Source organism: Capricornis sumatraensis, chromosome 8, assembly GCF_032405125.1.
Source record: "Capricornis sumatraensis isolate serow.1 chromosome 8, serow.2, whole genome shotgun sequence".
NCBI classification, from domain to species: Eukaryota; Metazoa; Chordata; class Mammalia; order Artiodactyla; family Bovidae; genus Capricornis; species Capricornis sumatraensis.
Window position 1 is genome coordinate 94,298,528 of NC_091076.1, and position 21,481 is coordinate 94,320,008.

The window sequence follows — 21,481 nt, forward strand, 5'->3', positions numbered from 1 at the left end:
CTGTTGCTTACAACACAAAGAGTTGCTCATGAGTGTCTCCAAAAACTGTCAAGAACTGCGCGGTCCTCTCCGCACAAACAACCTGCGCGGTGCTGGGAAGGTAGGGTGCAGTCCCGTTGGGAATAACCCCGGTCCGAGTTCTGTCTAGCTTCTTCCTCCTCTTGAGTTCTAAGCAAGTTCCTTAGCCTTCTGCTCCACAGCCTTCCTTTAAAATGAGAGTTGTGGTAATCTCTGCACACAGGATTATTGCAAGGATTAAAAGAGATAATGATGCAAAGGGTGCTTTACTGGAGCGCAACAGATGTTGCTGTTGGCTCAGGGTGAGGTTCACCCTTAGGGTGAGGCTCACCACTGCCCGGTAGTATATTCATCCCTGGGCAAACCAAATGCTTAGAACTGCACGTATGAATTCCACACTGGAAGCTTGCCCTGGCACCCACCAATCTCTCCTTCTTTCCTGTTTCTGGTCATCTTTACCATTCAACTTGGTCAAATAAATCCTCACTAATCTGTATCCCTCTTCTGATTTTCTCTTGCTTGTCACCTTCTCTTTCTCACAATATGGTGCCCTGAAGGGGCCTGGACACTTAGGGTAAGGAACTCCCCATCCCTCAGAGGTCAAGCTTTTTTCTTGGTTAGGTGCCTTGTTGGCTCTCCTGACAAGGACACATAATTATGAGCTTGTGAACAAAACCACCTGATTGATTCTTTCTCTCTTTCCCTCCCTCCTTCCCTTCCTCTTTCTCTCATTCTCCCTTCCTTCCTCCCTTCCTCTATCCCTTTTCCTTTCTTTCTCACAAATTTCCATCTATTCATATTTCCCCCGTCTAATTCTTATGTAACCAATTTTTTTTTTCACAACCTCAACACAGGATTTAGCACTCATTCCTGGTGAATTTCATCTTGTTGGTTTCAACCCAACTTTACAATCTGTCAAGGCTGCCTTGAATCTGCTTCATCACCCATTGTATTGGAGCTGCCTCTCAGCCAGCAGCCATCTGCAGGGTAAAAGCAGCTTTGCTGTCTCCATTCACGGGACTCATGACAATACCAGGCAGCCCAAGGATGGAGCTTTGGGATGCCCCCACAGAGATTGCCTCTGCTTTATCAAAATTGTTCAATTTTAAATCTGCATCTCTATCATCCAGGTCACATCTCTGTCTTGTTTATAAGGACAAATGCCAAATGATTTGCTGGATCAAGATAAATTGTCTGGGGCCATCCAATTACAATGGCGGCGGGAAGAGAGGGTTTGGCTGCTATTCAAGGATCACATCTTAATCTTTTCCTAAATGGTCACAGTCACCCATGAAGAAAGCTGTTCTGGAACCTGCCATGCATGGATATCAAATTGTTCTCTTTACATAATTTACCTTTTACCCCTTTGGGTAAAATCAAATGCCAGCAGCTCTTGTGTGGTAAATTTGTTCATCAACGGCTTCCCTCAACACTCAGCATCAAGTCCAAAGTTCTTCCCCATGGCTGCAAAGTGCTGCATGCCTGCCCCCACCCCTGACTTCATCTGGATTCCTCGTCTGCCTTCAGCCCAAGGGTCTCCTTTTGCTTGAATACGTCAAGCCTGCTCCCACTTCAGTTCAGTTCAGTCGTTCAGTCGTGTCCGACTCTTTGCGACCCCATGCACTGCCCCATGCCAGGCTTCCCTGTCCATCACCAACTCCCGAACCTTATGCAAACTCATGTCCATTGAATCGGTGATGCCATCTAACCATCTCATTCTCTGTCATTTCCTTCTCCTTCTGCCTTCAATCTTTCCCAGCATCAGGGTCTTTTCCAATGAATCAGTTCTTCACATCAGGTGGCCAAAGTATTGGGGTTTCAGCATCAGTTCTTCCAATGAATATTCAGGATTGATTTCCTTAAAATTGACTAGTTCCTTAAAATCTCCTTGCAGTCCCAGGGACTCTCAAGAGTCTTCTCCAACACCACAGTTCAAAAGCATCAATTCTTCTGCACTCAGCTCTCTTTATGTTCCAACTCTCACATCCTTACATGACTACTGGAAAAACAAACTTTGACTAGACAGACCTTTGTTGACAAAGTAATGTCTCTGCTTTTTAATATGCTGTCTAGGTTGGTCATAGCTTTTCTTCCAAGGAGCAAGCGTCTTTTAATTTCATGACTGCAGTCACCATCTGCAGTGATTTTGGAGCCCCCCCAAATAAAGTCTCTCACTGTTTCCATTGTTTCCCCATCTATTTGCCATGAAGTGATGGGACCAGATGCCGTGATCTTAGTTTTCTGAATGTTGAGTTTTAAGCCAACTTTTTCACTCTCCTCTTTCACTTTCATCAAAAAGCTCTTTAGTTCTTCGCTTTCTGCCATAAGGGTGGTGTCATCTGCATATCTGAGGTTATTGATATTTCTCCCAGCCATCTTGACTCCAGCTTGTGCTTCATCCAGTCAGGTATTTTGGATAATGTACTCTGCATATAAGTAAAATAAACACAGTGACAATATACAGCTTTGACATGCTCCTTTCCCAATTTGGAACCAGTCTGTTGTTCGATGTCCAGTTCTAATTGTTGCTTCTTGACCTGCATACAGATTTCTCAGGAGGCATGTAAGGTAGACTGGTATTCCCATCTTTTTAAGAATTTTCCACAGTTTATTGTGATCCACACAGCCAAAGGGTTTGGCATAGTCAATAAAGCAGAAATAGATGTTTTTCTGGAACTCTCTTGCTTTTTCCATGATCCAGTGGATGTTGGCAATTTGATCTCTGGTTCCTCTGCATTTTCTAAATCCAGCTTGAACATCTGGAAGTTCATGGTTCATGTACTGTTGAAGCCTGACTTGGAGAATTTTGAGCATTACTTTACTAGCATGTGAGATGAGTGCAATTGTGCGGTAGTTTGAACATTCTTTGGCATTGCCTTTCTTTGGGATTCAGATGAAAACTGACCTTTTCCAGTCCTGTGGCCACTGCTGTTTTCCAAATTTGCTGGCATATTGAGTGCAGCACTTTCACAGCATCATCTTTTAGGATTTGAAATAGCTCAACTGGAATTATATCACCTCCACTAGCTTTGTTCATAGTGATGCTTCCTAAAGCCCACTTGACTTCACACTCCAGGATGTCTGGCTCTAGGTGAGTGATCACACCATTGTGGTTATCTGGTTCATGAAGATTTTTTTTTGTACACTTCAGTGTATTCTTGCCACTTCTGCTTAATATCTTCTGTTTCTGTTGGGTCCATACCATTTCTGTCCTTTATGGTACCTGTCTTTGCATAATATGTTCCCTTGGCATCTCTAATTTTCTTGAAGAGATCTCTACTCTTACCCATTCTATTGTTTTCCTCTATTTCTTTGCATTGATAACTGAGGATTGCTTTCTTATCTCTCCTCGCTATTCTTTGGAACTCTGAATTCAAATGGGTATATATTTCCTTTTCTCCTTTGCCTTTAGCTTCTCTTCTTTTTTCAGCTATTTGTAAGGCCTCCTCAGACAACCATTTTGCCTTTTTGCATTTCTTTTTCTTGGGAATGGTCGATCACTGCCTCCTGTACAATGTCACGAACCTTCGTCCATCATTCTTCCGGTACTCTATCAGATCTGATCCCTGAATCTTTTCATTCATCTCTCTGCTCATTTCATCACAGGGGCTTCCCCTGACCACTTTCCCTAAAATGTCAGCCCTCTCCCAGCACCAATTATTCGATCACGGTCTCCTTATCTTTATTTTGACTCCCACCGATCATACATTAGTTTGTTCGTTCTTTCCTCCTGGTTGAATGTAAGTTCCATGAGCTCAGGGACTTTGTTTCATCCCTTGCTCCATCCTAGCACTGGAACAGGACTAGGCACATGGTAGCTGCTCCATAAATATTTACTGAACTCATGAACCAACACATGTCTCAGGACTCCAGGAGGACCCCCCTCCCCCCGCCACTGCTACTCACTGGCTCCAGCCTCCACCGTGGGACAGCTGTGTTCCACTCCCAGCTCTCCTGCAAGCTCCCTGTCTGTGCCCTCATTCCAAACTTTAGACCCCTCCCCTTAGTGGAGAAGAAGGAGCAACAAGCAGCAGGGTAGCCAGAGAGCAATGCCTGCTCTTCTGTCCCTGTTGAAACTCTGCCTTCCTCAGACTGAGGGCTTACTCAGCCTCCCTCTGCCCCTTCTCACTCTGAACATCTTTTTTTTTTTAAGATTTTTTTGGGGCGTGGCTTCCCTGGTGTTCTAGTGATTAAGCATCCCTCTGCCAGTGCAGGGGACATAGAATCCATCCCTGGTCAGGGAAGATCCCACATGTCTGGAAGCAACGAAGCCTGTGTGCCACAACTACTGAAGCCCAGCTCACTGCAAGGAAAAGTAATCCTGGCTCCTGGCAACTAGAGAAAGCCCAGGTGCAGCAAGGAAGACCCAGAGCAGCCAAAAATAAAAAGAAAATAATAAATAAATCTTACAAAACATTTTTATATGGACTATTTTTTTCTCTTTATAGAAATTGTTACAACATTGCTTCTGTTTTATGTTTTGATTTTTTGACCCCATCAGAAATCGAACCCACACGCCCTGAATTGGAAAGTGAGTCTTAACCACTGACCACCAAGGAAATCCCTGAATACAGCTTTAAGGACCTTCTTTTATGAGAGTGGGGACAGAATATTACCTCAACTCTCAACTCACCTTGGGGTTTATTTCCTCCAAAATCATGGAAAAAAATATTATTTAAATTCACCCACCAGGGACTCAGCCTCCCTTTTCTGATGCGCCCAACCTCCCTCTAACCCAACCACCCTGAGACACCCCATTCTCCTCCAGTCTCACTTGGAGGCTCTGCCATCCCTTTTCCCTTGTTCTACTCTCTCGCTCCTGATACTCCCCAAAGACAGTAATTTGCACCCTAACCCTGGCAGAGACCTCTCTGCTCACACTTCTTCCAGTCCTAGATTCCTCAGCCCAAACATCACCTTGGGCCCCTCTCCTCTTCTGACCCCCAAGAAGAGGCAGCATGCTGTGGAGCTGGGTTCCAAGTTCTTTATTAGGCAGCAGGAGAGGGGGTGACTCAGCTCTGATGGGAGAGAGATGACATCAGGAGGCAGAGAGAGATGCTGGCCCAAGTAGATAACTCAGGGTCCATCTGATCTCCATCTCCACTATTAGAATGTCACCCTCCCAGCCTTGGGTAACCAGAGATGGGGGGGCACTCACTGGAGAAGGGACACAACATCACACCCAGCCTTGCTGCCAAACAGAGATGTGTGGGCTCATCACTCCTCTTCATCATCTTCTTCTAAGGGTGGACGATTCCGCTTGAAGAAGCCAACCTGGGGGGTGCACAGGGGCCAGGGATGGGGTGTAAAGGTGATTTTTCAGCCCCAGAGCAGCAATGGAGAATGTATGCTAGAAACCAGCCAGCCACGAGGTCCTCAGCCTGGACCAACACGATCCCCACTATATGATCAAGTGGAGGCATTTCCCATTTAGAGATAATGCATGAAACAAAAGAATTTTAACATTTTGCTTTTCATTTCCTGAACTTTTCTGAAGTACTGTTGATTATGTCTCTATATGACTCAAGCATGTGATGGTATATATTTGATTATTATAAGTCTAATGTATGTTTTCCCTAAAAGCACTGTGGCTTTCTAGGGTTTGGACACTTGAATGACTTTGAGAACAGTGCAGGTGTTCTCGAGAGGCAGAGGAGGGAATGACCCACCAGGGACACATCAGAGCAGGAAGACCTGGGTCCTTCTGGGGGAGGGACTGAGCAGGGAGGAGGTGAAAATTCTCAGGGGTCAATGGATTCCAGAAGGCAAGACTGTGTCCCTGGGACTCCTGCTCTCAGGGGAAACGGGTCTAAAGGCCTTAGGATTTCAGGTGCCACCTCTCCCAGGGACCTGTGCCCTGGAAGAGATCCTCTGGAAGGTGACATTATAACAGTGGATATGGAAATCAGATGGACCCTGGGTCATCTACCTGGGCCACCATCTCTCTCTGCCTCGCTGTGGGATTGCCTGTCCTCCTGACCTCCTCTACCCCCCACCCCAACACCACCTCAACCTTGCTTCACGCCTCACCTTCCACATGGCCAGGATCAGGAATGTGAGCAGCAGCAGGCCGCCCAGCACACCTACCAGCACCCACCACATTGGAATCTCTCTCTCCTCCAAGACCCGAAGCAGCTGCGTCTGCACCTGAGGGGAGACCCACGGGTCTCCTCAGTCACCGGGACACTTGCCTTTCCCAGAGACTCAAGACTTGCGAGCCGGTGACCTGCGGCCAAGCCACCTACTTGTCCCACCTCTCAGATCCGGGCAGTCCCGGCTGGGCAGGGACTCAGGGGAAGACCAATGGGAGACCCGCGGGACCCTTTCTGCCGCCACCATTCCACACCCACCTGAGCTTCCCCGCTGGGCAGGCTGAGGGCAGGCACGGAGTAAGGAAAGGAGGAGACATTGAACCAAGCGTGCGACTGCAGCACAAACTGATCCAGGGGCCTCTGTATGGGGTGGAGGTGAAAGGTGTTTACACGAGGCCTGCTGGTTGCAAGAGTCCCGGCCTCGGACTCCGCTGTAGGGAGATCCGCCCGGGCCTAATTCTATCAGCTCCAAATTAAACCCAGCTCTCACTCTCTCCCCGCCCCTAAAGCCCCGCCCCCTCCCCAAGTACCTCAGGCCCCGCCTCTAGAAGGCCCCGCCCACCCGCGTCCGGGTTCACCTCTTGGAGGATGGGCAGTGACAGGAAGGCCAGCACCGTGACCATGACCCGCTGCCCGCGCGCCATCTCCTGCAGCTCACACTGCACCACAGTACAGGGCGCCGAGTCGCAGCTCTGAGGGGACGAGTCGCAGCTCTGAGGGTCCCCAGCCCCTACTGATCCATCATCACCCCCATCACAGGACCCAAGTCAGAGGGGGCTTGGGGTCGAAGAGCTTGGGCCAGGCCTCCCTGTCGGGAAGGGCCTCAGATTCAAGCTTGGGACGTTATCTTTGAATGGGATTGCTCACACTGTCCCAGAGATACAGGGAAAGGGCAGGAAGAAGTGGGTCAATCGTATAGCGTTCAGTACTAAGCCTTATTGTAACCCTGCTTTGGCATTTATTTATTTTCTTTAATGTACTGGATACCTTGAAATATACAAGTGCCCCCCCCCCCCACCCCAGACACAAGACGAGCACAATCCTTCATATTCACCTGGAGGTTCCCTGTGAGACCAAGGTGACCCATACGAGGTCCCCACCACACCCTTCTCTCTCCTCTGCCTCCCATCCCCTCTGCCTCTGGGCCCCAGGGTGGCCCCAGCTGGAGACCACAGAGCCTGCTCACCACCAAGATTGGATCTTGGAGCCTTGAGGGCTGCTTCTCCTCCGGCAGGACTGCCTGTCTGCGATCCCGCTTGTGATGGGCTGGGGAAGGGCTGGGGGTGGGCAGCCTCCATTCCAGCTGAGGAGGCAAAGAGGCCCTCAGGTCTCACGCTCTGCCCACCTGCCAGCCCTCCCACAAGGGCCCTGGTTGATGGCTAGGGATTCACGCAGGCTCTCACCTGGAGGGGATTGGGAGAGGGCTCTGAGGCGCACTGAAGGCCTCCCTGCGGATGAATATCCAGGATGTAGAGCAGGTCTGAGGGCTGGGACTGGCTGGGGAGGTAGAGGTTGAGGCGGAGACCACTTACAGTACCAGGGCCATTGTTGTGGAGCTGGCAGGGTGGTGGTGGCAGAATGTTAGGAGGCTCAGCACCAAAACCAGCTTCTGGGACCCTCCTACCCCAGCCTGGGGCCCAGAGCCTCCTTCCTACCTCGTAGGTGTGCTCCACTTTGGGGCTCCAGCTGTCAGAGCTGTTCTGCCCATTGCTTTCTTCCCCAGCCACCACGAGGGAGGCTGGAAAGGAATTCCTGCAGAGGCCCGAGACCCCCAGAGTGAGCCTGATCACCTGACTTGCCTGCGGAGGTTTGCCCAGGACCCCCTGAGCCTCAGGGCTGTGCCTGTCAACTCCCTTTTGTTTCCCTGGCCTCTCACCCTCTCAACTCCACGTGGGCCACTGCCCGGACTGGCACATCCAGCTCCACCATCTCACTATTTGGATTCTGGCTGTTCTTGCTGTAGGAAGGAGGCCGAGGAGAAACAGATCAGGGACACGAGCCCAGTGGACATTAGGACTCTCAGGGCGGGGTCAGGGGAGGGAGGGCAGAATAGCAGAGGGCTCAGGAAGAGCTAACTCCACAAACAGCACACCACACTAAAGTTAGTTCCTCTAGGGCTCCAAAACTCAAACAAGTCTCTGAGGAAGAAAGGAAACAGGGGAGTCTAAAGAGCATGCCTCCCAGAGAACCCTTCTGTGTGGCGGGCAACTGAGGGTCTCTGTGTGGGGATTAGACAGGGGGCGGGAGTGCCCCCCAGTCTAGTATACCTCCTGATCTGCAGCAGGAAGGACACCTGCTCCCCAGCCTCTTCCAGCTTCCCCACGCTCACCCACATCGTGACTTCTATCTGAGACATGGGGAGGGCCAGAGTCACTGTCCAGATGCCCACTCTGAATGTGGCCTCCAGTCCTCGTCCTGAAGACCACTCAGAGAGGGAATCACTCACCCAAGACTACACAGGCAGGGAGTGAGAGTACCAGGATTCCAGTCTGGAGCCATCTGACTTCAAACCCAGCCCCCGAAACCCAGCTGTCTATGAACCCCTGGTAGAGGAGACCCAGCACCCAGGCCTGAGTGGCCTCACCTGGGCGTTACTCTTCATGGGGTTGCCCAGTTCACACAGCACCACCTTGGTCTCATTCTCCTTCTTCTGGTTACAGATGAGTCTTTCAAACCCCTGCAGAGAAGCAGTTCCGAGAAAGAAGATGGTTACACAGCATCCCTTATATATTTAAGCTCCCTTGGAAAGTCAGGGTGGGGAGGATCCCAGGGTGGGATGGAGGGTTTCAAGGGGAGGTGGAATTCAAGGACTGTCACATTCCTGTTTACGTATTACTGTATATTACTGTATGTATTACTATTCTTTTTAAATGATTTTTAAAAAATGAAAACCACAAAACATCACATGGAGGGTAACTCCATTGTTATAAACTGCATCAGTAAAATAAAAAATAAATATACACCTGCGTAAGTATCCATGTCGAGAAAAAAGAACGCAAGGAAATCCAAATTTAACAGCAGAAATTTAATGGAAATCCAAAACCAAATCTAAATGGTGGCTCCTGTTAACAGTTATTTCCTGATTTTATAATTGAGTTTGTGAATTGTATGCCATTAGCAAATATTCCTCTTCCAAATTAGAGGAGGAAAAAATTGGAGCTCTTGAAGGAAAGCATAGAGAAACAGGAGCTCCAGGTGGGAGATGAGAATCAAGGCTCCCACACTTCCCAGGTCCCCATGGACGCCCGGGTGGGGGCTCACCTCCATGTTGCTGACAGCCCGCATGTAGTGGGCACCAGGAGGCAGGAACACAGCCAGTTCGGCCTCATAGGCTCCCTCACCCTCATTGGCTGCATCCATTCGCAGCTCCAGCACGTTGTCTGCTCCAATTAGCAGTGGGGAGCCCTTCCTGTGGTGGTTGAGAAGGGAGTAAAGCCAAGGAGGCTGGGTCCAAGCCCAGGGTCTGGGATGAGGAGACGGGCTGAGGCCAGAGTTTCAGGATCCAGGTGAGGAGGGGCTGTTGTCAGGGTAGACAGGGAGGGGTGGGGGGGCAGTGGGTGGTGTCGGGGGGCAGTGGGTGGTGTGGGGGTGCAGTGGGTGATCTTCTCACATGCTGGCAGTGAGCTGCAGCTGCGGCACACACAGGTCATCGTCCCCACAGTCCAGAATGATGCGGGTCTAGAGGGGACATGTCATGTGGGTGGGTAGGTTTGAGGGTCACAGTGGGCTTTGGGGAATTAGAAGGTTTGAGAAGAAAAGGTTGGTGATGATATCAGAGCTTTGGAGTTTGCCTCAGGGTTTGGGATGTCAGGGCTTTGATTCTGCAAGGAAATCCATCAAACGTTAACAATGTTTCCTGTTAATATGTATTTCCAGATTTTATAACTCAGTTCTTGAATTGGATACCATCAGCAAATATTCCTCTTCCAAATTAAGGAAAAAGAGAAATCACAGCTCTTAAACAAAAGCGTGGAGAAGTGGAAGCTCTCAGGTGGGAGATGAGTGAGTAGACATCAGGGTTTAAATGAGAGTTTAGAGGTGATGTCAACATCTGAGGTTTACATGAGGGTTTGGGGGTATTGAGATTTGGCAGTTTTCATTAGGGTTTAGAGTAACACCAGAGATTAGAGGTGACATCCAGGTTTGGATGTCTATTTGGAAGCGGCTTAGCAGCAGCAGCAGCATGGACAATAACCCAAACCTTGACAATCTTGCAGGGGTCCTCCCCCTCCCCTGCCTACACCTGCCCACCTCTACCTGTTCCTGGATGTGGGTGTCTCCATGCAGCACGAGAGCAGGGGCTCCTCCATCCTTCTCCGGCGGCAGGGACACACTAAAGCTGAGCACGATAGGGCTTAGCTTGTCCCGGAAGTCGGCCTCATCCTAGGGAAGGGGGCAAGAGACGGGCCATCTTGCTACCACGTACCCTACCTACCCTGTGTGTCCCGTTGACCACCCCTGCAGCACCTGGCCCCATGCCCTGGGGCTGGAGTAACAGGCTCTGCACACCCAGCCCTGCCCACCCCCAGCTTGGGCATACTCGGAGGAAAGCCGTGGCAGTGGAGCAGATGGGGTTGTGTCTGCCTCTCAGCTCCAGGTCCAGGATGGTGCCCGCCTGCTGAGAGTCCAGCAGTAGGACCCGCCGGCCCTGGCGGGGCTTCTGCCGGTCCAGCTGCAGCTCGGCCTTCAGGTCTGGCCCAGGCAAGCGGGGCACATCAGAGTCTCCCAGGCCAGCCTCCAGCGGAGTTCAGGCCCACCTGCCTCCTGTCCCCAGGGTGCTACTCACGCAGCTTCTCGGGAATGTTGTGCCCAGTGGCTCCCACACACATCTGGATGTTAAAGCTGCAGAGAGATGAATGGGGCTCAGGGGCTACGGTTGCCCGGCTGAGGTCCCAGATCCTGCCCAACCCACACCCTCTGTTTCCTCACCAGCTCACTGGGGTCTTGGTCTGGGACAGGACACAAGTCTTCACGGCAGGGTTCAATGAATCTTGCACCATCAGCTGGACAGTGACCATCACCACTGGCTGAGCCCTGGTGGGAATTGGGAGGCTTGCCTTGGTGGCCCCTCCTGACCTAGTCTCTGATGGGGTGGGTTCTTCCCCATCCCACCCCTGGAGCCAGCGCTCACCTGTATACCACAACCTTGCTGGCCCCGTAAGCTCCCACAAGCAGGTCTATAGACATTGTGGGAAGGAGGGGAGGTGTCAGAATCGTTAATTAGAGAGTTATGGGGTCTTTGTCTCATTTTCTCAGGGGTTTCCCACACTACCTCCCCCCATAGGAGGTTTGATCTGGTCCCCCAACCCACAGAGTTCTCAGTGGGGCACCAGGTCAGGTTCAAGCCCCTTGCTGTGTATCTTAGTATCTCCAGCTAATGCCCAAGGGCCCTTCCTGTCTAGTTGGAGGCAGTCCAGGGGCACCTGGGTATCCGTTGTCATCGATATCTGTGGCACCTCGAAGGGAGAAGCCAAAGCCAGAGCCTGTGGGGAAGGGGCTATCCAGGACCTGGGAGGGGGATGGGTTAAGCCCCTCACTCTGACCCAGGTACACCAACACTTGGCCTTGACCGCTGGGACCCCCGTAGGGGGCAGCTACTGCAACATCTGGAAAGAACAACAGAAAGGGAGTAGCTATCTGTTATCCAGTCTCTCCAGGCCCTGTAACATTTTCCTGAGCTCCTTCTCTAGGCAGACCCCAGGGAACCAGGAGAGGAATGTGGAGGTCAAGGAGGCATCTGCCCCACTCTCCAGGAGTTTACAATTGGATGGGAGGAAGACCCATCAAGTCAGATTATTGTAAAAACAGTCTAACAGCCCTCATTATCTATTGAGGACAATATATTGTCCTGATTTCTTTTAATCCTGAAAACTAGGCATTATTATTCCCATTTTAAAGGAGAAAATAGAGTCCCAGAAGATTAAGTAACCAAGACCTGCTAAATATTTGCCCCCACTTCAGCTGAGGCATTCCACTTCCACCATGTAAACCCAGGGTCACACCATGGGGTTGTCATCACTAATAACTTTAATGACCACTCTTGAAAATGTAATCATCATTAATAACAATCATTAATAATCTTATTAACCTGTAAGAATTCTTTGCATGTGATGGCAATTAAGATCTTTGATATATATGTTGTAACTGTCTTTCCCTTGCCTTCTGACTTCATGGTATGTTTTCTGTGCAGTTTTTTTTTCTTCTAAAGATCTACTGACTTTTCTGATAGACTCAGAACACAGTCTCGTCCAGTCACCTGATCTTTGGCTTCCCCATCTCTCCAGATATTTTCTAAACATTCAATTACCCTCACCATATCCTCAGTCATCCCGCCCCATTGCCAGTCCTGGCCAGACCCTACCACATCGGGCACCATGAATTCCTGACCTCCAGCCATCACTAGGGGCTTCCGTGTATGCCTAGCTGTCCCTCGGGGTTTTCTGCTCAGCACCTATTTCAAACTTTCTCCATTCAATCAAGCTCCCCACCTCTCACTTCCTTCTCAAACAGAAGCAACCAAACTGTTGTGCTTTTTGCTCTTCTCCCCTCTTGACCCTAGAAATAGTGTCCCTCCTGCACCTGCCACTAGACTGAGCATTCCAGCCCTGCATCTCTCAGGCACTGCAGGGACCCACCTCCAGCTCACTCCCTGCCCGTTTCCCCACAAGATCACTTTCCTCCACATTCCACCTACTCCATAGTCTTTACAATTAAAATAGCCTCCCTTTGAGCCTCATCTCCTTTCAGTAATCACTTTTCTTTTTCTCCTTTCACAAACTGGTAGAAAGAGCAGTCTACTTTGGCTGCCATCAAATCTTCACCTTCATTCATACTTTGTACCATACTAGCCCTGAATTGGTTCTTGTCACTGTCACCAATGACTTCCTTCTTGCTAAAGCCCAGGAATACTTACTTCTCCAGCCCCATCTAATTGTATCTTTCAGCAGCATCTGGAGCCACTGACCCAGCTTCCTTCTGCTTCCAGCACTCTTCCTTTGAGTTCTGGGCCATCAGATCTCCTAGTTTCCCTCCTATCCCTCTGAACATCCCTCTGTCTCCTTTCTAGATCTACTTTCTCTGGGAGTCCCCTAAGTGCTCTTGCTCCCCAGGGCTCTCTTCTGGGCCTCTTCCCACTGTGCAAGCTCCCAGGACCTCATCGACCCTCCCCAAGCCCCTATCTCCCATTCAGACCTCTCTGCTGGAAATGGAGGAAGTCACACCCAACTGTTCTCTGGATATGTCTGCCTAAGGCTCCCAAGCCTTTCATGATCAAACAAGTCCAGGGAATTCCCTGGCGGTCCACTGGTTAGGACTCCGTACTTTCACTGCCAGGGGTATGGGGTTCCATCCCTGATTGGGGAACTAAGATCCTGCAAGTTGTGTGGCATGGCCCAAAAAAGAAAAAGACCAAACGAGAGCAGAGCTGAACTGCTGATCTCTCTTCAGGCCTGTGGCAAGACTTGAGTTTCAGGCAGTGAAGGGCACCACCACTCAGCCAGTTCCTCTCTCTTAGCCCCACCTCCAGTCACCCATCAAGTTCTAATAATCTAAGTAATAACTATCTAGAAATCGCCCTCATCTCTAACTCTGTTGCCAAAGCCCACATCCCAGTGGTCACCATCTCTTGCCTGGACTAATGCAAACAAATCCCGACTGGTCTCCTTTAACCCTCTCCTGCTCAAAGCCCTTCCTGGCTCCCCCTGCCCTCAGGTCAAATCCACGATCTTTGTCATGTCTAAATAAATCCCTTCTGATCTTTGTCATGGCTAAATAAACCCCTTCTCTCTTCCCTTACCGTTGTAGCCATCCCGGTTGAGGTCGCCCAGAGGTGCAATGGCTGAGCCAAATCGCCCATAGAGCTGTGTGCCAGTCAGCAGGAGGTTGGGGGCCCCCAGCATTCGGGCGCCTCGAGTCTGCAGGAACAAGTACACACGCCCCACCTCGGCCAGCTTGCGGTCAGCACGGCTCTCCATGTACAGTGGTGCACCCACCAAGAGGTCATGCCTCCTGCAGGCCCAACGGGTGGTTATGTGGGTATGGGCTAGAGGGATGCTGTGGGCCTGAGCCCAGGCTTACCCATCCTTGCCCTCCCGCTCCCCTCAGTGGTCACGTGTGAGTGAGGGCTGGGAAAGGAAGAGACTGGAGACCAAGGGCAGTCAACACCTCTGGTAATTTGGGACCCAAGTGGGTAGGAGTGGGGGCGCCTGGCTTCTCACCCATCCCCATTGACGTCAGTGACGGCCACTGAGTGCCCAAAATATGAAGCCATCTGCAGGAAATGGGGCACACCTTAATTTCTGTCCTCATACTCACACTTCGATCCCACCCTGTCTCGTGGAGTATTCCAGGGTCTCAATTCCCTTGCCTTGGCCACCCCCACCTGATCCTCACCTGCTCTCCATGCAGCCGGTGCAGCATCTGGTGGTACGAGTCCAAAATTTCCACCTGCTCAGAAAACGTACAGGAGCATGTCACAGGGCAGGAAGTTTGGGGGCGGGGGGCGGGCACGGTTCAGGCTGAAGAGTGAAATGAGTGAGGGGTGGACAGAGGGCACTCACCGCTCCCAGGGTCCAACTCCAGGTGGGGGCACCGAAGACATACTCTGGGGAGAGTCGGGACCAGAAAGTGAGGTCTCTGGAACCCCCACCTGCCTCCCGCCCGCCGTTCCGCATCCCAGGGAGATGCCGGTCTTGGAAGTGCTCCTTTCCGGGGGGGACTCCCCAAACCCCACCCCTAAGTGAATTTCTTGCCTGTAGTGTTGGGATTTCCGTCGAAGTCGCCCACGGCCACCGAGTACCCTGAAGGCACAGTGAGAATTAGTCCTTCAGGGAGGGTGAAGCAGGGAAGGGGCCCGAGTGAGAACGGAGGGGACTCAGAGACCACCCAGTTCAAACTCTGCATTGCGGAGACGGGGAAATCGAGGCCACCGAGAGGTCAAGACCTGCCCGAGGCCGCGAAGCGAATTCAGCTCGAGAAGTCGACATGCTCGCCTTTGGGAGCTGGGCTGTCTGCAGAGGGTAGGGAGAGGGAGCTGCCTAAGCAGAGTGGGGGCCTTAGTCCCGGGGCTGGCCAGCCAGAGTTGACAATGGGGCGTTCCTACAGGTGTAGGACAGGGCCGGCGGTGACGCTTGAGTGCTGGGAAGCCTCGAAGGGAGGTGCCACGTTACCCCGGTAGCCGTCGTAGTATTGTAAGTGACTGTGGTCGTAGGTGAACTGGGTGCGCACGTGCCACAAAAGGTTGCCTGGGCGGTAACTCGAGATGATATCGGCGATTGGAGCCCGCGCCAAGAGACCTAGGGCGCGTGGGACAGTTGGTATGGGCGCCCAGGAGCCTGGAGTCTGCCCGGGTCGAGAGAAGGGAGGGAGGTGTACGGATGGGCACGTACCTACGAAATAGTAGCCGCCAGGAGCCCCAAGCACCAGCTCCCCAGCCTGAAATAGAAGCTCTGAAGGTGAGAGAGGGTCCTGTTTGGGGGGCAACCCCCACGCCGTTTATGCTCCCTACTCGCCTGAGTGACTACCGAGCTGAAGCCGGCTTCGCAGTAACGCCTGTCCTCTCCTAGAGAAGGCAAAAAGAAAGGGTCAGCGAAGAAGCCTGCTCTGACGAGTGGCGCCGGGCCGGGAGGCGGAGTCAAACGAGGGCGGGGCCGCAGGGTAATACGGGGGCGTGGTCTACTATCAACATCCAGTGGGCAGGATATGGGGGTGGAGTCAGGAACTAGGCTATCTGGGAGACCCCAGACTGCAAGCAGGTTTTGGGAATGATCGGGTGAACGGCGGGGCTAATGGATAACGGCCGCGAGTGGGCGGAGCCGAAACGGAGAGAGGAGCTCACTGAAATGATTTCTCTCGTAAAACTGGCTCATTTTGTTGGCCCGGCAGGGCGAGTACTCTGTGCGGTCGCCGTTTTGGAGCTGAGCCACGAAGCAGCCACCTACGGGCGTCTTCTGAGCCTCCTCCTCGTTCCTATCTAGGACGTTCCAGTGCTGCCAGGGGGCGCAGGCCTGAAGCAGAGCCAAAGGAGAGTGGGGAAGGGGCGGGACTCGGGTTCCTCCCTCCACGTGTCCCCGCCCTCCGTCTGCTCCCTGATCCCGGTCCGGTAGCGCTCACCACAATGCTGTCTCTCCAACTAACGACCGACGCCCCGAGTCCTTGCCCGGCCTTGAAGGTTTGGAAAGTTTGGGTGCCTATGCTTTGCGTTTCATCATCTGGAGGGCACAAGAAGAGAGTAGGGTGCTGAAAGCCCGGCTGTCCGCGCTCCTTGTAACCCCTCCCTTTCTCTTCTTGTGCGAGACTCACAGAGGTTGAAGGGCAGCGAGATGCACTGGCCGCCCTCGGCCTTCCAGGGGCACAGGAAAACGCCGCCGGTCTCCTCCTCGCTGCGGCCCAGGGTCCGTGGGGCGCCCACCACGACGGACACACTGCATAAGAAAGCTGGGTGAGAGCTCCGTGGATTCTGGGGTACCCCGTGCCCCAGTGCCTGTGCCGGGAGCACTCCTCGGAAGGGCGGTGTCCCTTGAGGGTCACTGGATCTTTTCTCAGTGAGACGACACAGACCACAGAAGCCAATCTTTTCATTTTATGGCCACTGAAACTGACTCCCAGCGAGGAAAGTCACATACCCATCAGTAACCGAGGACATTAAGGATAAAACTGAGAATATAACCATTAGGTTCGATTTGAACACGAGGGGTTTGACAGCCTTGCTAAAAGAGACCTCCTAAACTCTGTACACCATCTACATTCCCCAACACTTGCCACGAAAAGCCAAGGGTTTACATGCACCGTGTTCCTGTCTAAACTGTCATCAGATCTCTTTCTGAGAACCAGTTTTAATCAGGAAATATTAAGCTAGTGGGCACCGGTAAAGTGGGTGGTGGGGTGCTGACATTTCTAAGGACTCTAGTAGATCTAGGTTCAAATGACAGCTCTACTGTATATAAAAGGTGGACAATACCAATCAATGCTGTCAGGAGAAGTAAATGAAATAAATGCATGAAAAACATTTATGCCAGTGCCAGCCAAATAATACATAACGAGGGCGCCAAAAATGCTGTAATTTTCTTTTTAGTTTGCAGGATGTTTACTAAGTAGTGCCCATGAGACCACTATCTATGAAAAGGAGGAGAAAGAAGCAGGAGCAGGCAGGGGCCATTGAGTTGAGATTCAGACTGAATAACAGCCCTGGGTCAATGTCCTGGGAACTTTGGAGGGAGAAAGACCCTCAGAACTGACTGGAGTTGAAAGAGTCAGACCGTTAAGCTCTCCCCTCCCTCCACACTCCTCATTGACTGGTCATTGTTCCTGGGCCACATTTGGAAGTGGGGGAGCTTTGAGGGAGGTGGTCCTCTTCAGCAGAGGCAACTCCCCAAGGTGCTGATACTTAAAGTTCATCTGCTATTGTTATGCTCTGAAGCTGGACCTTGGTGTCCAACTCAATAAGGAACTAGCTCAGGGTTGTTGCTATAGAGAGAAAGAGCCAGGACTCTAATTTTAGCAGTCTGAATTTGCAGCCTGATGAATCCCAACCAATAATGCTCTATGGCTTCTTTTCAAATATCAATCGTTTTGCTAGGTTGAGGGGACTGGAATAGAAAAGCAAAGTGGGAGTAGACAGACAATTTCACAGTTCTGCAGGTCAACTTAAGACATGTGCTCCTTTCTGTATTTCAAGGGGATGAGGGTGGAGTGGGTCATAAAACTGACCCTTGAGGAAAAAATAAGGCATCAACATTGGTCTCCCCTTTGTCTTTGCTCTGCTCAGCTCCCCACTGGTGCCTCTTGCTGACACCCTGGTGTTCCTAACAAGAACTCAGCCCAAATAGACCCTGGAAATCAGTTTGCTCAACCTCTATCACAAATGGGGAACTCAAGACCCACAGAAGCAGTGATGGTGGGGGAGTTTCCCAGGGCTCACCTCCTATTGCTGTTCTTGTAGAAGTCCAGTGAAAACCCAAAGTGGCTGCCATTAGGGCCTGTGTAGATGGTGAGCTGCACTGAATCCAGGTTCAAGGCCCAGGTTGGAGGCACAGCACCAGGTCCCAAGAGCAGCTGCACCCACTCCAGAAGCCAGAGGGCACGAAGTAGACACAGAGCTCTGGCCATCTTCCTTCTCCCACAGCCTCCTAGGCAGTAATGGGTTAGCAGCTTCCCCTTTCAGTTCCACCGCAGGAAGTCTTTTCTTATCAAGCTGAAACCTACTTGCTGAGTAGTAGGCAGAGTCCTGGGCCATATGGTTTCTAGGGTTGCTGGGAAGAGGGTAAGTCTACCCTGGGGGTGGATGCTTATGGCTGAAAGCCAATTCTTCCCTTTTCTTGAACGTATTTTATCATCAAGTCCTGCTGGTTCTGCTCTTCAACGATGTCTCTTGAATCTTCATTCCATTTCTTCTACCACCACGCTAGTCTAAGCCACCACTGCCTCCTGCTTGGGATAGTGCAACACGCCTCCACTCTAGCCCACTCTACAGGTCCTCCTCCCCCCACACAGTTCCCTGCACTGCCAAGGCACACTGTGACTTGGTCAGAAGTGGGGGAAGGAGCGAGGAAGCTCCTGGCCCCTGATAAGACCTGAGGCTGCTGTATCCTTAAAAGAATAAGGCACTTATCCACTTCCTCCTTCTAGGACCTTTGGCAGCTTCAGTCAGTCATATTGGCACATCAGCTTCCTCACTCATCCTCCATCTGGGGCCAACTCTTAATGAGGCGCAGCAATGTAGCCAGTGCTGGGGGAGGGGTGGTGAATGGATCCTGGCTGAAGGGAAGAGATGGGGATAAAGTGGAGTCATCCCAGGGTGTTCTGGCTCACAGGCTCGGAGATTTGCACCAGCTGTTCAGTTGAAGGCAGGTCTAACTCCTTGGGTGACAGAGCTCTTGTCCAATCACTAAGACTTGATTCTAGTGGGGTCATTGCCTAGGAGATGCCACTCTCAATTCCTCGGGCTGGCACTCTGGGGTTCACACACAGGGGTGCGGCACTGATCACACTGCTTTGTCATGGTCTGTTCACTGGATTTTGTTCACGGGTCCCTTGAGAATGAGGGTCCTTTCTGGTGCCCCAGGACCTAGCCAAGAGCCCATCATACCGTAGGCACTGCTGACAGACTGAATAATAGCAGGCACTGAGGACTGGAGGATGCAAATGCAGGCTCCCACAGCGGAAAGAAAAGGAATGGTTTTGAGCAGAAAGGCCATTTTTTAACGGATGTTCAGAGGAAGAGGAGTGCCAAGCAACTCTTACTGGCACTGCATTGTCTTCCCAAAAAAGCAGGTTGTCAGGAAGGAAATTTAAGAGATCTGCTGGGGTAAAGAACAGTCACATTGCTTTTGCTCATATTTTCTTTTTAAATATTTTATTTATTTGGCTACGTTGGGTCTTAGTTGCGTCATCTGGGATCTTTCCTTGTGGTGCACGGATTCTGTAGTTGCGGTGTGGGAACTGTTGCACCTCGGCGTGTGGGATCTTGTTTCCCAACCAGGGATCGAACCCAAGTTCTTTGCATTGCAAGGTGGATTCCACTGGACTACCAAGGCTGTTAAATTTTCTGATCAAACTTAATCATCATCTTATCCCGCCCAACTCCCCGGGGCCCTTCAGCACCACCTTTGTCCTCATAATTCACCTCCTTTGAGCACATAGCTCAAAATCCTATCCCTTTCTAGGTTAGAAGCACCTTGAACTTTAGTCTGGGCCTCCTTCACTGCTGAATTCCCAGTGCCAAGCTCACGGCAGGCACGTAATACTTAGTCCTGTACTTACCTTCCACCCTCCCCGTCCTCAAATGAGTGGAACTGTATTACTGGTGTACCCTGTGTAGCCCCAGATTAACACACTTCACCAAGGTTTTTAATAAGTTCTCATTCTGTTCACGGAGAAGGCAATGGCACCCCACTCCAGTACTCTTGCCTGGAAAATCCCATGGACGGAGAAGCCTGGTAGGCTGCAGTCCCTGGGGTCGCTATGAGTCGGGCACGACTGAGCGACTTCACTTTCACTTTTCACTTTCATGCATTGGAGAAGGAAATGGCAACCCACTCCAGTGTTCTTGCCTGGAGAATCCCAGGGACGGGGAAGCCTGGTGGGCTGCCGTCTATGGGGTCGCAGAGTCAGACACGACTGAAGCGACTTAGCAGCAGCAGCAGCAGCAGCAGCATTCTGTTCAAGGCACTGAGTGGTAAGAGATACAAAGACAATTGTCAAGGATCCTTAAAAAACTTAGTCCAGAGAGAGTTAAGACATGACATGAACACATATAACTGCAGCAGAATAGTAAATGCCTTGAAAAAGGTAGGGGTGATGCCTAGCTGAAGTCATTTATATTATCCGCTTCTTCATAACAACCCTATGAATTAGCTACTATTATGTCCATTTTAGAAACACTAAAACTGTGGCACGGAGTTTTAGGTAAATAGCCCAAGTGTACAGAGTGGCAAAAACTGTGTCAAACATATTTGTGCTTGAACTCATGTTCTTAACCATTGTACTATATTGCCTTTTGTCAGAGAATGAAGGGGTTTTTCAACACAGGAAATAGAGAGCAGAACACAGAGGTCAGTTATAGAGGTAAGTAGTCAACACAGGAGAGGACTGGGGCATGAGGGTGGAATGAAGGCTGGGGTCTCATCACTGCAGGTCCTTGAATGTCTGAGAAATCTGAACTTTAATCCATAGGAGATGGAGAATCGTAGGTTAATTAACAAATTAGAGAATAAGATACATGATCAACTGTGCTCCAATCAGAATCATACTAGTTACCTATGGATAGAAGGGATTGGAAAAAGCAGGACTTACTGGGAAGATCAGATGGATGGTGCTTACCATCCTCTCAGTTAAAGGTGATGAGGCCTGAACCAGGGTACTGGTGGCAGGAGCAAAGGAGAGGGCAGAGATTACACGATCAGCAACTGCCATGTGGTAGGGAAGTGTCAAAAGTAATTCAGAGCTATGGTGGCTGGCTGGTAGGATGGTAGTATCATTAATTCAAACAGGATCAGATTCAGGAAGGGACAGTTTTGGTATTCAATAAAGATTCTATTCCTTGTAGGAGTTCTGTTGGGGACACAGCTGGGTTGATAGTAGGCAGAGGAGGGCTGACACATTGCTCTCATTTTTCCATCCCATCAGCTTAAGTCTTTGAATCTCTCAATGAACATTAAGGCTTCATAAAGTCAACAACTGCTGAACTACCATGGGTCTGGCAGTGAACTAGGCAATGTGGAGGATATAGAGAAAAATCTTCATCTTTGATGTTTCCTTGCTAAATCCTGATGCATAATCCTGTTATTAATTGTATTTTGCTTTACTTTTATCTTTCTTGAACACATAATCAAAATGTTACTGAAACTGTTCAACTCCCTATATAAAACACTAGT

General features: G+C 50.7%; 1 protein-coding gene across 1 annotated transcript; it reads right to left on the reverse strand.

Annotated features, from left to right (window-relative positions):
• Positions 1–5,174: 5,174 nt before the first annotated feature.
• On the reverse strand, positions 5,175–18,252 carry ITGA2B (integrin subunit alpha 2b). The gene is made up of 30 exons (XM_068977729.1): positions 18,028–18,252; positions 16,410–16,531; positions 16,221–16,318; positions 15,946–16,114; positions 15,620–15,669; positions 15,497–15,542; positions 15,278–15,403; positions 14,861–14,908; positions 14,669–14,712; positions 14,502–14,555; positions 14,327–14,379; positions 13,906–14,117; positions 11,534–11,716; positions 11,242–11,287; positions 11,040–11,144; positions 10,897–10,952; positions 10,651–10,802; positions 10,368–10,493; positions 9,721–9,788; positions 9,372–9,519; positions 8,695–8,787; positions 8,378–8,457; positions 7,987–8,067; positions 7,766–7,862; positions 7,514–7,666; positions 7,297–7,413; positions 6,689–6,802; positions 6,369–6,470; positions 6,049–6,165; positions 5,175–5,292 (listed from the first exon to the last, which is right to left on the reverse strand). The coding sequence occupies exons 1-30, from the start codon at positions 18,213–18,215 to the stop codon at positions 5,236–5,238; spliced, it is 3,105 nt and encodes a 1,034-aa protein (XP_068833830.1). The 5' UTR covers positions 18,216–18,252; the 3' UTR covers positions 5,175–5,235.
• Between the last annotated feature and the right edge of the window lie 3,229 nt (positions 18,253–21,481).

Bases quoted from the DNA above. Each gene is read 5' to 3' on its own strand.
- ITGA2B (XM_068977729.1), bottom strand. From the start codon at position 18,215: ATGGCCAGAGCTCTGTGTCTACTTCGTGCCCTCTGGCTTCTGGAGTGG. The intron at 11,288-11,533 runs GTGCCCCTGGAC...CAATGTCTATAG, and splicing joins CGATGACAACGGATACCCAG to ACCTGCTTGTGGGAGCTTAC. The intron at 11,145-11,241 runs GTGAGCGCTGGC...AATTCCCACCAG, and splicing joins AGCAAGGTTGTGGTATACAG to GGCTCAGCCAGTGGTGATGG.